Source organism: Eupeodes corollae, chromosome 1, assembly GCF_945859685.1.
Source record: "Eupeodes corollae chromosome 1, idEupCoro1.1, whole genome shotgun sequence".
NCBI classification, from domain to species: domain Eukaryota; kingdom Metazoa; phylum Arthropoda; class Insecta; order Diptera; family Syrphidae; genus Eupeodes; species Eupeodes corollae.
In genome coordinates this window covers 104,834,547-104,849,619 of record NC_079147.1, presented here as the reverse complement: position 1 = coordinate 104,849,619, position 15,073 = coordinate 104,834,547, and the positions used below count along the sequence as shown (strand labels likewise).

The 15,073-nt window shown below is 40.4% G+C and overlaps 1 protein-coding gene across 2 annotated transcripts in view; it reads right to left on the bottom strand.

Annotated features, from left to right (window-relative positions):
• Positions 1-7,845: 7,845 nt before the first annotated feature.
• LOC129943186 (trypsin-1-like) overlaps positions 7,846-15,073 on the bottom strand; it is a 31,180-nt gene continuing 23,952 nt past the window's right edge. The window contains exons 2-8 of one of the 2 annotated variants that reach the window (XM_056052467.1): positions 9,064-9,153; positions 8,960-8,999; positions 8,653-8,891; positions 8,442-8,591; positions 8,210-8,380; positions 8,099-8,153; positions 7,846-8,019 (exon numbers count right to left, since the gene is read on the bottom strand). In XM_056052467.1, coding sequence (XP_055908442.1) covers positions 7,904-8,019; positions 8,099-8,153; positions 8,210-8,380; positions 8,442-8,591; positions 8,653-8,891; positions 8,960-8,999; positions 9,064-9,129 — 837 coding nt within the window. In that variant the 5' untranslated portion in view covers positions 9,130-9,153 and the 3' untranslated portion in view covers positions 7,846-7,903. Of the gene's footprint in view, positions 8,020-8,098; positions 8,154-8,209; positions 8,381-8,441; positions 8,592-8,652; positions 8,892-8,959; positions 9,000-9,063; positions 9,175-15,073 lie in introns of both variants that reach the window. The other variant, XM_056052468.1, reaches the window with a different exon arrangement.

Sequence of the window (15,073 nt, the reverse complement as noted above, 5' to 3'; positions counted from 1 at the left end):
AGTTTGGTAGATAGAAAAGATTTTACCTTTTCATAAAACCAAGAGGAATGTTAACCATTTCCGCAAGTGAGCTATGAAGCGTCGATCCTTGACTGGCTAGCTCGCCAGCCCGTTCATTTCCCACGATACTACTATGGTCCGGAACTCAGATCAGGGTGACTCCGAGGTTAATATTCAGGTTCGCAAGCTCATCGCGACATTGCTGGACCAATTTAGATGAGGATGTGGACGAGTTAATGGCTTTGACAGCTGCCTGACTGTCTGTGAAGATAGCCACATTTCGGTTTTGGTTTGGGTTTTGTTTAAGTATCTTACATGTCTCCCTTATTGCCAGCAATTCAACCTGAAAAACGCTAGCAAAGTCAGGAAGCCTAAATGATTTGGCTACATTTAGGGACTCAGAAAAGATCCCAGAACCAACTCCGCACTCCATCTTTGAGCCGTCAGTAAAGATGGTTGTGTCGAAACCTATCGACACGATGTCATCCTCCCAATCTTCTCTGGATGGGAAAATAACCTTAAAGCCCTTACTAAGGCTCAAAGTAGGAGTCAGTAGTCAGTGTCTACCGAGATAATATCTGAGGGAATCAATTTCTTGGTGTTGCTGTGACCATAAGGTTTTGACAACCAGCTGTTTCATTCCTTCAGCCTAATAGTGCTGCAGGAAACTATGGATTTAATAAAAAGGTCGATTGGTAGAAGATCCAAAATAACGTTTAAGGCGTCCGTTGTTCAAGTACGCATGGCCCCTGTGGTACCCCAACTTTCTTCAAAGCTGACTCCGTGATTTCATTAATCACAGAGGTGTACTTTCCTGACACCAATAGCACCAAATCATCGGCGTAGGCTACCGCCTTCACTCCACATCTCTCTTATTTAACGAGAATTGTATCCATAACCAGAAGCCATAGAAAAGGCGAAAGAACACCACCCTGGGGTGTTCCCATACTCACGTGTTTTGTTGCGATAGTATTGCCTAGAGAGGCTCGAATCTTCCTACCACTGAGCATGGAAATAATCCATTCTCGAATGAAGTCTTCTACACCGAACTTAACGAGCGATTCCTCTATGGATTCTGTAAGGACGTTGTTAAAAGCACCTTCTATGTCTAGGAAGGTGGGAATAGTAAATTCATTATAATGGATTGTTTGTTCTACAGTACGCACTACCTCATGGAGGGCAGTCTCAGTAGATTTGCCCTTAAGATAAGCATGCTGAGAGCTTTCGAGGTCGTCCAACTAGGATTTCTCTAATATGGCAATCAAGAATGCGCTCCAAGGTTTTAAGCACAAAAGATGTTAAGCTTATTGGTATGAAATCCTTCGCGGATTCGTGACCTCGCCTACCCACTTTCGGGATAAAAACTACTTTGGCCTGTCTCCACGACACATGGGCACATGTTTGAGAAGGAGACAACCTTTCAAAATTTGTTCCAGCCATGGAGCTGCCACATCATGCAACTTTTGAAGCATAACTGGCAGTATGCCATCCCTGCCTGGGGATTTATATGGAGAAAAAGTATTGATGGCCCACAAAATATTTTCTCTGGTTATAACGGAATTGACTTGCTCCATATGAGCTACGTTTAGCTCTGTGGTTTCAGGCGATTCGGGGTTATCACTCTCGCAACCCGGAAAGTGCGTCTTCATCAGTAGCTCAAGAGATTCGACTGGAGAGGCTGTCCAGGTTCCATCAGGCTTTTTTAAAAATGAAGGATTACAATTCCTTCGATAAAACTTTGCTGAACCTTGCGGAGTCCTTTATGTCTTCGATTGGTTGACAGTATTCTCTCCAGCCTTGCCTTTTGGCTGATGACAGGGCTTGCTTGTAAATTTTAAGAAAGTCTTTATACGATTGGTAAAACTTATGTTTGGGGAAGATATTGAAAATTGTCCTCGTCATTTTCCTAAGACTCGACAGTTCTTCATTCCACCCCCAAAGAAGGGTTTTACGGCTATATTTAACTGGGCAAGAGATTCTAAATGCTTTACTTATAGAAGTTTCAAAGGTTTTCACCTTTGATTCAAGGTCTCCTATCGATTCAGTGAGATTCGGTAAGTTGCTTAGTTTGGAATTCGCAATTTGACTGAATTTCGTCCAGTCAGTTCTTTTGGGATTTCTATAAGGTGGAGGGTTTTTCGACTCGAAATTAATTTGAAAAACAATCCACTTGTGATCCGAAAACGAATTCAAAGGGGAAACTCTCCAATTCTCCACTAATAAATTACGGTTGTTTACTAAAGTAACATCAAGCACATCCTCCCATCCATCATAATTTTCCGAGCTCGGAAAGACGAAAGTGGGAGTATTGCCTCTGTTACAAATGTCCTAAAATTTGTACATAAAAAACCTTTTAAATGTTTCTTAGCTTCTGGCATTACCTTGGTCTTGCTCTGCGGTTTTATAAAAGATGTCGTATTGGTTGTGTTGGAGGTGTCACACCTTGAGGCCGTTTATCCTTGGATAACGCCAATGTCGAAGTTTTCCTCCCTAAGGAAAAATCTCAGATTATCTGAAGCGCTTTTAGAGTGCTTCAGATTAATCTGGATGACCTTCAGCGCGTTTATTAATTATTTTTAGCTGCAGAGCTGGGGCCCGGCAACTCGCTGGGGATCTCGACTCCGCTTATAACATCATCATCCTCGACGTTGTCATCAGTGTCTGTTCCCTGACTGTGCAGAATCTTGATTTTGGCATTCCTTACGCCAAAACTGAGTTTGTATTCGGCCTTTTTGAGAGTCCCTGACTCTCCTCGCTAAACCGCAGAAGGTAAGAGGCGCTGGTCTGTATTCCTCAACAACCTTCTGGTACTTTATTTTATTTTGGGCGTCCCTTTCATGAATCCCTCCGGTCTCTTCACTTTTGGCAATCTTGGCAAGAATGTGAGAGGCCGATTTGAAGCGGTTCCTGAGAAGAGCACCTTCTGATTGTTTTTTGGTTCCTCGAGTTGCACTGCTACTCGAGGGTTTCGGTTTTGTATGCGGTTTAGGAAGTATAGAAGTGCTATGAATAGCACTGCCTATACTTTCTGTGGTTTTGGGTTGCTCACAAGTGCTGGAACTACCAGCGCTAAATGAGCTACCCTTCAAAGTAGGTCGGAAAAAGGAGGTCACCCCTGGCAGAGCCGATATACCGGGGTAAGGCAGAAGATAAGACGGACCCTGCCAATTCATCCGAATGAGCTCGTTAGCGACTAGTTTCCCCCCCAGCCTTTCATTCTTCGACAAGGATTATGTAAGACGCTCACACCACCAATGAAATTAGGGACCCCGTATCTATGGTCAAATTGCATTGCTAAAGCTTGCTACTATTAAGGAGTAGGAACCTTCAGCAATTCAACCTGTCCTTAGCTGATCTCCATCTTGACAACGTGCAAGACAACTGTGGTGATCATTACCGCCCGGCACTGGGAGGGTTTGAAACGAGGATTTTTGCCAGGCTTAGGAAAAATATAATTTGTTATGAGAAAGATTTAATGAAAAATTCAACATCAAACAAAAACAAAAAAATTGGAAATATTTTTATAATTTTGGGTTTTCAGAAAATAACAATTTCCTTATAAACTTGTTATGTATTATGAAACATTTATTTTTTACAGTGGTAAGTTTAGCAATTTCATGAGAAATGCTAAGAAAGGTTTAAAATGATTTTAGGCTTTAAGTTTCACAAACTTGTATTTTTTTTATAATAACACTCAAAAACAAGTCTACTGGGACATGCTATTGAGAAGACAATTAATTATAAAGAATTTTACTTGCTGCCTTCCTAGACGCAGAGATGCTTTCAATTACATCCACGAATCAATTACTCACTTTGGGGTACGGGTTTTATTCGAGAATGGATAAATTGGATGCTAAGTGATAAAAGGATTCAATTTTGGTTAGGTAAAACAATCTCTTCTAAACCTGTAAGTAGTGAAACACTCCAAGGCGGTGTTCTGTTCACGCACTTATGGATTTTAGTCATGTTTAAAATCATCGTAAGGAGTTGTGGAGTGAAGGCTGTAGCTCATGTTGATGATTGATTTGGTTTTACTGGTGTCAGGAATGTACGTCACCATGATTATCTTAATCACGGAGATGGTTTTGAAGAAAGTTAGCAGCTGGGCCCTAGACCGCTATAAAGCAGATATCACCGCCATCCAGCAAATACGACGGGATGCGCCGGGCAAAAAGAGGATGAAAAACTGCGATATTTACTATGGTGACTGCTACCACGAAAACCAACAGCGCTTATTTGGATGCGGCTTCGTCATTGGAGCCAGACTTAGGCAAGAAGTCTTGAGCTATAGGTGCATCGATGAGCGCCTCATTTCCATACGAATCAAGGCTAAATTCGGCAACATTAGCCTGATATGCGGGCACGCCCCCACAGAAGAGAAAGACGACAACACCAAAGATATGTTCTTTGAGCTCCTAGACAAAACATATGAGCAGTGCCCTAGCTATGATATTAAAATTGTCCTGGGCGATTTCAATGCTAAGCTAGGAAGGGAAGACATCTTTGGTGGAATAATCGGGAAGAACAGCCTGCACGACGACACTTCCGACAACGGATTCAGGCTCATAGATTTTGCTGCGGGGCGAAACGTCAAGGTAGCCAGTACGCGTTTTCCACAACTCAACATCCACAAAGGAACTTGGACTTCTCCAGATCAATCTACGGTCAACCAGATTGACCATATTGTGATCGACGCCAGACACGCTTCCAGCACCATGGATTTACAAACTTTCCGAGGAGCTAACATCGACTCGGACAATCGCCAGAGATCACCAAATCCTTTTCCGAACGAGTTCCAAGTAACCTCTCTCGAAGTTCTCTGCCGCCAACACAATGAATCAAAAACCATTGGCAACATTGCAAAGATGCAATCAGAGAAGCCGCCTCTGATGTATTGGGTTTCGAACAGCCACCAACAAGGAACCCCTTGAGAAATGTCGGCAGGCAAATGCAGCCAAACAACAAGCACGCAAAGCGGCGCTGCATAAAAGGACGAGAGAAACGAAATTCACAGGTACATAAACCTAGAACCGAAGGCTGCAAAGCCGAAAGTGGAAACATCATAGTGGAACCGCAGTCAATGCTGAGGATATGGAAGGACCACTTCTGCAGACTGTATAACGGCGACGACGAACTGAATTCCGCTGTCAAGCAGGTTGATCCATTCAACATAGACGACGAAAGCCAACAATCCCGTCCTTCCGACTTAGACGAAGTAAAGATTGTCATATCTAAGTTGAAGTCTAATAAAGCCGCTGGAGCGGATGGCTTGAATGCCGAGCTCTTTAAAGCAGCTGGAGATAAGTTGGTTAGGAGGAAGAAAGCGTGCTCGCTATACGGAACCTCCGTATTGTTTGATCGATCCTGAGAAAAAGGAGACCCTCTAAACTTGCATCAACTATAAAGGAATCATTCTACTTAACATCGCCTATAAAATCCTCTCTGCCGTAATGTGTGAACGTCTAAAGCCCATCGACAACCACCTGATAGGTCCTTATCAGTGTGGTTTTAGACCCAAGAACACCAAATCGACAGCCACCATCTTTTCATCGATTTCAAGGCCGCATATGACAGCATCTACAGGGACGAGCTGTATAGAGCCATGTATAGTTTTGGCATCCCTGCCAAACTCGTCCGTTTGTGCAGGGTGACCATGGAGAGTTCACGCTGCTCCATAAAGGTTGGAAACAACTTAACAGAACCTTTTGATGTCAAAAAAGGCTTTAGACAAGGTGATGCGTTGTCATGTGATTTTTTTAACATCGTGCTTGAAAGAATAGTACAGAGCTCACACTTCAACACTAGAGGCACTGTCTTTCAAAAGTCTATCCATATACTGGCATATGCTGATGACATTGACATTATTGGAAGAACTCAGCGTGATGTCAATGGGGCTTATGTGAGTATTGAGGCAGAGGAGGAAAAATGGGTTTAACGGTTAATGAAGGCAAAACAAAGTACATGCTGTCGTCTAGAAAGGACATACAACACCGACGTCTTGGTCAAAATGTCACAATCGACAGACGTAACTTTGAGGTAGTCAAGGACTTCGTCTACTTAGGCTCCGCTGTAAACGCAGAAAACAACACCAGCGCTGAGATCAAACGCAGAATAACTCTTGCTAACCGCTGTTTCTTTGGACTAAGAAAGCAATTGAGTGGTAAAGTCTTCTCTCGAGGGACCAAAGTGTTGCTATATAAGACCCTCATCATCCCCGTCCTGCTATACGGTGCAGAAGCATGGACCATGACAAAAGCGGATGAAAGCACCTTGGGTCGCTTCGAGAGAAAAGTTCTTCGTGTGATCTACGGTCCCGTATGCATCGAAGGGGAGTGGAGGAGAAGATGGAACGACGAGCTGTACTGTCTGTAACGACTAAGATGGCTGGGTCACAGGACAGCGCAGTAGAGGAAGAACGCGGATCAGGTGGCGCGCACAAGTGGAAGGTGACCTCACCCAACTTGGAGCGCGAAACTGGAGACATCTAGCTAGGGACCGAGCTAGATGAAGAAGTTTGTTGGGTGAGGCCCTAGTTCACACAGGACTGTAGCGCCACCTTAAGTAAGTAAGTAAGTAAGTTGGAGATAAAACCGAGCCTTGAGACACACCAGTGTTTATGTTGTAAATATCAGATTCTAGCCCGTCCCAAATGTCTTGTAAAGGTAATTTTTAAATGAATTTTCGATAAGTATTTTGATGGCAAACTCTTTAAAAAAATCAAGTTCAAAAATTCACATTTTCTAGAGACAAAAAAAAATATTTATTTGATTTTTGTATATTGGAGAAGTCCAAGTTCCTTTGTGGATGTTGAGGTGAGGAAAACGCGTACTGGCCCCGCAGCAAAATCTATGAGCCTGAATCCATTGTCGGAAGTGTTGTCGTGCAGGCTGTTCTTCCCGATTATTCCACCAAAGATGTCTTCCCTTCCTAGCTTGGCATTAAAATCGCCCAGGATTATTTTAATATCGTTGCTAGGGCACTGCTCATATGTTTTGTCTAAGAGCTCGAAGAACATATCTTTGGTGTTGTCGTCTTTCTCTTCTGTGGGGGCGTGCGCGCATAGCAGGCTAATGTTGCCGAATTTAGCCTTGATGCGTATGGTCATGAGGCGCTCATTGATGTACCTATAGCTCAAGACTTCTTGCCTAAGTCTGGCGCCGATGACGAATCCACACTCTTCTTTATTTTTATAAATGATTTTTCTTCTGAAAACTAAATTGTTTCGTTTTCGAAATTATATCATATTCGTTTTTAGATTCGCTGTCCTTCGAATGTAGACTATGACTGTCAGCGAACTCTTTGAATTCTGATCTTGACAGCATTTTCAACTATGTAATCAACAATCGTGTAGATTTTAATGCTTCGAAAACTCAATGCTGTCTACTGTTACTAAAGCGTAACCATCTTCAGCTTCAATGCCACTCTAAATGGGTGGCACTTTTATCGAGGCTTTCAGTTCTGGATATGTGTGTCACAAACCAGAAAAATACTACTGATTAAAATAGACTAAAAATTATAATTGCGCTTTCTCATACTGGGACATTTATTGCTCTTGAGCCCCACCGCAAGATGTCATGGTTATCAATATTATATCGCTATTTTCATAACAATGATTTAGTAAAATAGCCCCCTTAACCGTAATACACGTACTTTTAGGAATGACAAAAGATTATATGCTTTACCAGGCTCAAAAATTCCTACTTATTACAATGTGCAGCCATATCTCTTATCCATTCCTTCTTCCCAATTGCTAGCACTGTGTTTTAGAATTATAAGCGTAAACAAATAAAACCTTTCACAATAGACCTCAATGTGAAGCACTTTTACAGTTTTAAAAATAAAAACTTTGTTTATAAATTTCATATATTCATATTTTATTATTGTATTTGTATCTTCTCACAAATTAACAAGTGCAAGCGTCAGCGGTGATCTCACCAATCCAAGGAATATAGTTTGAAACCTTAGTATAAACTCCAGGAAAATGTGGCGAACCACATCCAATTCCCCACGAAACAATACCTAGTAAAACATAAAATAATAAAATGTTTAACAAAAAATTACATATGTTTAATAGAATTGTAACAATAATAATAAATACCAGCTTGAGTTAACTTTGAATTAATAATAACATGCAATGGGCCACCACTGTCACCCTAAAAAAATCACTATTACAAAATGTTAAAGAACATGATTCATTGTAATTTCTTACTTGGCACGAATCCATTCCTCCTTCTTTGACACCAGCACATATCATTGCATCAGTAACTTTTAGTCCATAATCTCCACATTGATTATTGCTTATAATTGGAACCGAAATTTCCTGAATTTGCGGTGATGCTCTTCCGTGTTCTTCAAGGGCACCCCAGCCAACTATGATTGCCTTTTAACAAATTTTCAGAAATTTATTAACAAAATTGTAACTTAAACTTTCTTAACCTCACATCCTGTTCAGTGTGTAAACTCATAGCTGGTGGAAGACAAACTGGCCGAATTTTATCATCAAATCTAATTGAATGACTAAGTTTGAGTAAGGCGATGTCGTTTTCTGCGGCCCCGCGATTATAATTCGGATGTACGATTACTTCCGATATCTATTGAGGACAAAAAATATAAAAATTAACGAAGCTTTGAAAATACATTATTCAAAACTACCCTTCGACTAATCCTTTCACTATTATGAGTGTAGAGTCGGTTTTGTAAGAAATGAACTTCATATTTATATGCATCGGAAGGTTTTGCACAATGAGCGGCAGTAAGGACATATTTGTTATTAATCAAAGAGCCTCCACATCGAAAAAATCCTCGCGAAAGCAACATCGCAGTCCAAGGATATTTATTTATTTCAGCATCCTCACCTCCAACGATTCTATTGTTATTCGAAACACCACATGCTTTTTGTTTGAAAATAAAAATAAATATTTGATTAACTTCTTTGATGATTCATATGAGTAAGACTTACTTAAACACGATCGACAATCTTCATCTTCGACTATAAATGCCTTCAATGTATAAAACGCGTTGTTAAAATATTATTTTATGACATTATTTAAAAATAAAACTTACATCCACTGAAATGACGACCGAAGAAAGAAGGTATAGTGGAAGTATCCATGGTAAAAGTATCATCATTTATGAATGATAGTTTACAAAATACTAAATAAAAACGAAAAAATTCTATAAAGTAAACAAATACAAATGAATTATATAATTTTTATCATATTAAATGCAATTTGTGAAATTAGGCTTCCGTAACAAAGCCAATACAAATTGGTTTGGAGATGAAACTAAAACTAATGGAGTGCAATTAACTTAGAACATTAAAGTGCACTAAGAGAACATTTAAGGTCCGGAGTTTCAGTTGTGAGTTTGGTAAAAGTTTACTTTTTGGTGCAATAGTAAGTTGCCGTAAAACAAGTTTTAAAAGAACTTAAAGTTGTATAAGTAAATGTTGTTTAAAATAGGGTTCAATAAAGGGTTTTTGTAATCTCTTTATTAAAGATTATCTAAAATTGATGTTCAAATGGTAGACATGTGCATTCAAGAGGACACAAGCGTCCACAGGTTTTTCTCAAAACCAACCTATGTCTATCAACTCCTACTCTCACCTCCCCATGGTGAACATCGGGTGCCTAGTACCTCAACTGGAGATTGGGTTCCAACCCCAGTGGAAAGTTGTTGGGGGCAGCAAACGAGAGAGGTGGGGAGAGGTGTTTCCACTAAGGCACCTCTCCTTATCCAGACGGCAACGGAGGAATTCCCGAGATGGAATCAACGGTGGCGTCTCCAGTTCCAGTAAGGTTGAACTACTTAGTGAACACCTTATGGGGCTTATTCGACTTATTTGGAGCCCAGGCCTATAAGGAGTGGTTTTATCCGGTTCCCCATCCTTGGAGTTATACTTAGGATATGGCCCTCCAGGTTGGGGGTTGTGCCGTCAGGGTAACTTCCTGGCCACGGAAAAGCTTTCATAGTTGCGAAGCACCAACAAGCCTCGGATACGGACGGATTTACTGTTGACAACCAACGCAAACGAATTAAGGACAACGAACTTCGGATATGTACGTGGAATGTTAGGTCCCTTAACAGACCTAGTGCAGCCGAACAATTAGCGGAAGCCCTAAACTTCTGCAAGGCAGATATTGCAGCCATCCAAGAAGTGCGATGGGGTGGACCGGGCAAACGCAAAACTAAAAGACTGCGATATCTACTACGGCGACTGCTACCGAGAACAAAGACAGCGCCTATTTGGCTGTGGATTTGTTGTTGAAACTAGGCTGAGGCAAAAAGTCTTGAGTTTCAACAGTGTGAACGAGCGCATCACGACAATCCGCATCAAGGCTAAATTCGCCAACATAAGCCTAATATGCGCGCATGCCCCAACAGAGGAGAAAGATGAAGACACCAAAGACATATTCTTTGAGCTCTTGGACAAGACATATGAGCAGTGCCCTGGCTATGACATTAAAATTGTCTAAGGAGATTTTAATGCCAAGCTAGGAAGAGGAGACATCTTTGGTGGCATAATCGGGAGATACAGCCTGCACGACACCACCTCCGATAACGGATTCAGGCTGGTCGATTTCGCTGCGGGGCGAGACGTTCTGGTAGCTAGTACGCAGTTCAGGCATCTTAATATCCACAAGGGGACATGGAAATCTTTGTATCCTAAAAAATATCGAAAAAGTTATCGGGTGGTTTCTTTGTTAGCGTGGATCATCTAGAGACAGGTTTTGGGTGTTTTTGATCCTCTATAAAATTGTTAGATAAATCAATGGCTTACTTACTTAAGGTGGCGCTACAGTTCGGGGTGGACCTGGGCCTCAACCAACATGCGTCTCCAGCCAGCTCGGTCCCTAGCTAGCTGTCTCCAGTTTCGCACGCCAAGTTGGTTGAGGTCCTCTCCCACCTGGGTGCGCCACCTGAGTCGCGGTCTTCCTTTACTGCGCCGTTCCTCGGGATTGGATTCGAAAACCTTCCGGGCTGGAGCGTTGATGTCCATCCGCTCTACATGACCTAGCCATCTAAGCCGTTGGACTTTAATTCTGCTAACTAGGTGAGTGTCGCTGTACAGCCCGTACAGTTCGACGTTATATTTTCTCCTCCATTCTCCATCTATGCGTACGGGACCGAAAATCAGAATTTTTCTATCGAAGCATCCTAAGACGCTCCCATCTTACTTTGACAGGGTCCCAAGCCTCAGCGCCATAAATGAGAACCAGGATGATGAGTGTCTTATAGATGGTGATTTTAGATGCTCGAGAGAGGACTTTACTTCTCAATTGCCTTCTAAGTCCAAGGCAGCAGCGATTTGCAAGAGTTATTCTTCGTTTGATTTCAGCGCTGGTGTCGTTGTCTGTGTTAATAGCAGTGCTTACTGCCTAGGTAGACAACTACCTCGAAGTTAAAGCTATCCATGGTGACGTTTTGTCCAAGACGTCGTTGTTCAGTGTTCTTTTTTGATGGTTTGACCACTAAACCCATCTTCTTCGCTTCCGTCGCAATGCTCAAAAACGCTCCACTGACACCACATTTTGATCTTCCAATTATGTCAATATCATCTGCGTATCCGAGTAATTGGATGGACCTTTGGAAGATTGTGCCTCTAGTGTTGGCTGTTTGGTTTTGCACAATTCTTTCTAGAACGATATTGAAGAAGTCGCATAACAGTGCGTCGTCTTGTCTAAAACCTTTTTTGACATCAAATGCATCGGCGAGATCTTTTCCGACCTTGATAGAGCAGCGTGCATTATCCATCGTCATTCTGCAAAAATGTATAAGTTTGACAGGGATGCCAAAACTAGACATTGCTCTATAGAGCTCTTCTCTATAGATGCTGTCATACGCGGTCTGATAAGGACCAATCAGGTTGTTGACGAATGGCTTCAGACGTTCACATAATACAGCAGAGAGAATTGAATACGCAATGTTAAGGAGACTGATGCCGCTGTAGTTGGCGCACTTTAGAGGGTCTCCTTTCTTATGTATCGGGCATACTATGCTGATATTCCACTCATCGGGCATGCTTTCTTCCGACCATATTTTGCAGATGAGTTGGTGCATGCTCCGTACCAAGTCATCGCCTGCTGCTTTGAATAGTTCGGCAGCGATGCCGTCAGCTTCAGCAGCTACGTTTGTCGGGTAGGCGGAATTGTTGATCTGCGTCGCCAAAGTTGATTGGTTCTATCTCATTTACAGCGGAATTCGGTTTGTCATCGCCGTTATATAATTTGGAGAAGTGATCTTTCCATATTCTCAGCATGAACTGCGCTTCTACTACGATGTTCCCCTGATCGTCTTTACAGGCTTCGGTTCGTGGCTGGTACCCTTGGGAGGTTTTTACCATTTGGTAAAATTTAGGAACCTCATTCCTGTCGTGACATCCCTCTATCTCCTCGATCGCATGCTTCTCATGCTCTCTTTTTTTTAAATCTTAGAAGCCGGTGTTCCTCATTAACCTTCTGCTCGTAAAGCTCGCGAGCAGCTCTGGTCCTTTTGTGCAGCGTCGTTTTGTATGCCTCTTGTTTTGCTTTGTGCGCTTGCCGGCATTCGTCGCCAAACCAGGGGTTTCGCTGTGGTGGCCGTGTGAAACCTAGCACTTCAGAGGCGGCATCTCTGATGGCTGCAAGGCAATGCTGCCACTGGTTTTCAATGCTTAACGCAGGGAGCATAGGACTCCTTAAGAGGTTATTAGAGACTCGATCGGAAAAGGATATGGCAGTCTCTTGCCATGTAGCCGTCTAACGTCGAATCTTCTCACAGTACTTCCTTGTTTTGGCTTGGATCGAAATATCCGTAGCCGTACCTTGGCTACAACGAGGTAGTAGTCCGAGTCAATGTTGCCCTCTCGGAATGTTCGGATATCCTGAATACTGAAGAAGTGTCGTTCATCGATCGCAATTTGGTCAATCTGGTTGACGGTTGATTGATCAGGAGATTTCCATGTCCCATGTGAACTGCGTACTAGCTACCAGATCGTTTCGCCCGCAGCGAAATCGACCAGCCTGAATCCGTTGTCGGAGGTAGTGTCGTGCAGGCTGTATCTCCCGATGTCTTCTCTTCCTAGCTTGGCATTAAAATTTCCCAAAACAATTTTAATATCATAGCCAGGGCACTGCTCATATGTCTTGTCCAAGAGCTCGAAGAATGTCTTTGGTGTCTTCATCTTTCTCCTCTGTTGGGGCATGCGCGCATATTAGGCTTATGTTGGCGAATTTAGCCTTGATGAGGATTGTCGTGATGCACTCGCTCACACTTTTTGCTTGAGCCTAGTTCCAACAACAAATCCACAGCAATCTCGGCAGCATTCGCCGTAGTAGATGTCGCAGTGTAATTACTAATTTTACTCACAGAAATTATGATTTTCGATATTCATTAAAAATTTTTATTAAAATCCCACAGTCCGTTTTTTCATAAAAAAAAAAACAAAATCTACAAAAAATAGTACGCAAATTTGGTAAGAAATGATGTTCAGTTCTGGATATCTTGTGAGTTCATTTATTCATCCAATTTGTACTTTTTCATGTAAGAAATAAAAACTTTTAAGAAATGCTACTGAAATTGGTAAAAATTCGTTTGTGACTAAAAATCTCGTTAGCAAAAACAGATTTGGAATAAAACTATTTCATCATGTGCAAAATCTTATTGCTGATTTTTAAATTTCTTAGAATAATTTTAGTGATAACATTTTTAACAAAACACGAAAACCTGCAAACTTTTTTAGCAAGACAAATCGCCAGACGGGATGGGAAGTTATCAGTGTGGGTAATATCCATTTTAGGTAATAGCTTGCCTTAAGCGTGAATAAATAAATCTAAAACACTGACAATAAATTAATTAACTTTCTGTAAATTTAGAGGGCGACTATCATTATGCCAATTTTTGGGAGTTTTTGATCTTCTATCAAATTAGTTTATTATCATTAGATAAATCAATAGTTAGTCAATAGTTCAGTATCTATCCTCAAATGTAAGAAATTACAATGCAAAACATATTTTGTTCTATTTACTTTAATTTAAAATTAAGCACTGAAAAAATAGTGCCTAATTTTACAAAGATATCAGAACACGCCACGTGCACAATTTTTTAATTATAAAAATTGTTGATGCGAAATTATTCATCGTTATTATAACTTTAAATTTATTTGACCTTCTTACTTTCATGCATTCAGAAATTTTGCGTTAAAAAAATAGGAGATTATCAGAAAACATTTTCATAAAGAGTCCGTATTCGTCAGTCGAATTTTTTAAAACTATAAACAAAAAAAAGGCTGGGATGCGACCCACACTGATAACTTCCCATCCCTTCTGTCGATTTGTCTTGCTTTAAAGTTTGTCTATATGTACTCGTATCAATTTTTAATAAATTTGCGTACTATTTTTTGTAGATTTATGTTTTATGAAAAAACGGACTGTTGGATTATTATATACAAATTACTGAAAACAATATTTTCTGAGAAATGAAATAAATTTGAAGCCAATATTTTTAATTTTTGAAAAGCTATTTGAGTCGAAAGTAAATTTTTACCAAGTTTTAGTATTGTTTTTTTTTTAGGTTTTTATTTTATGTAAAAAAGTGTCAATTCGATTTCCAAATTTGTCCTTATGTTGAAAACAATATTTCTTATAAGTAAAAATTAGTTGGAAGCTATAATCTCAAATTTTTGAAAAGATATTTGGGTCGAAAATCATTTCCTAACAACTTTTGTAAATTTTTTTCGCTTTTTAATTTTTTGTAAAAAAAAACAGTCAATTCGATTTTTTTCCAAAATTTTACTGAATGTTGAAAACAATATTTTTTATAAGATAAAATAAGTTTGAAGCCTAAACTTCAAGTTTTTGTAAAGATATTTGAATCGATATTCAATGTTTACCAACTTTTAGTAATGTTTTTTTTTAATTTTTAATTTTTATAAAAAAACTGTCAATTCTATTTTTCTCAAAATGTTATCAGATGTCAAAAACATTATTCTTCGTTGCACACAATGGTTTTGGAGATGAAATCATATTTGAGTCGTAAAATTTTGGAGGTGATACATTTTTTTTTTAGTTTTTTTGATTTATAAAAAAAACCTTTA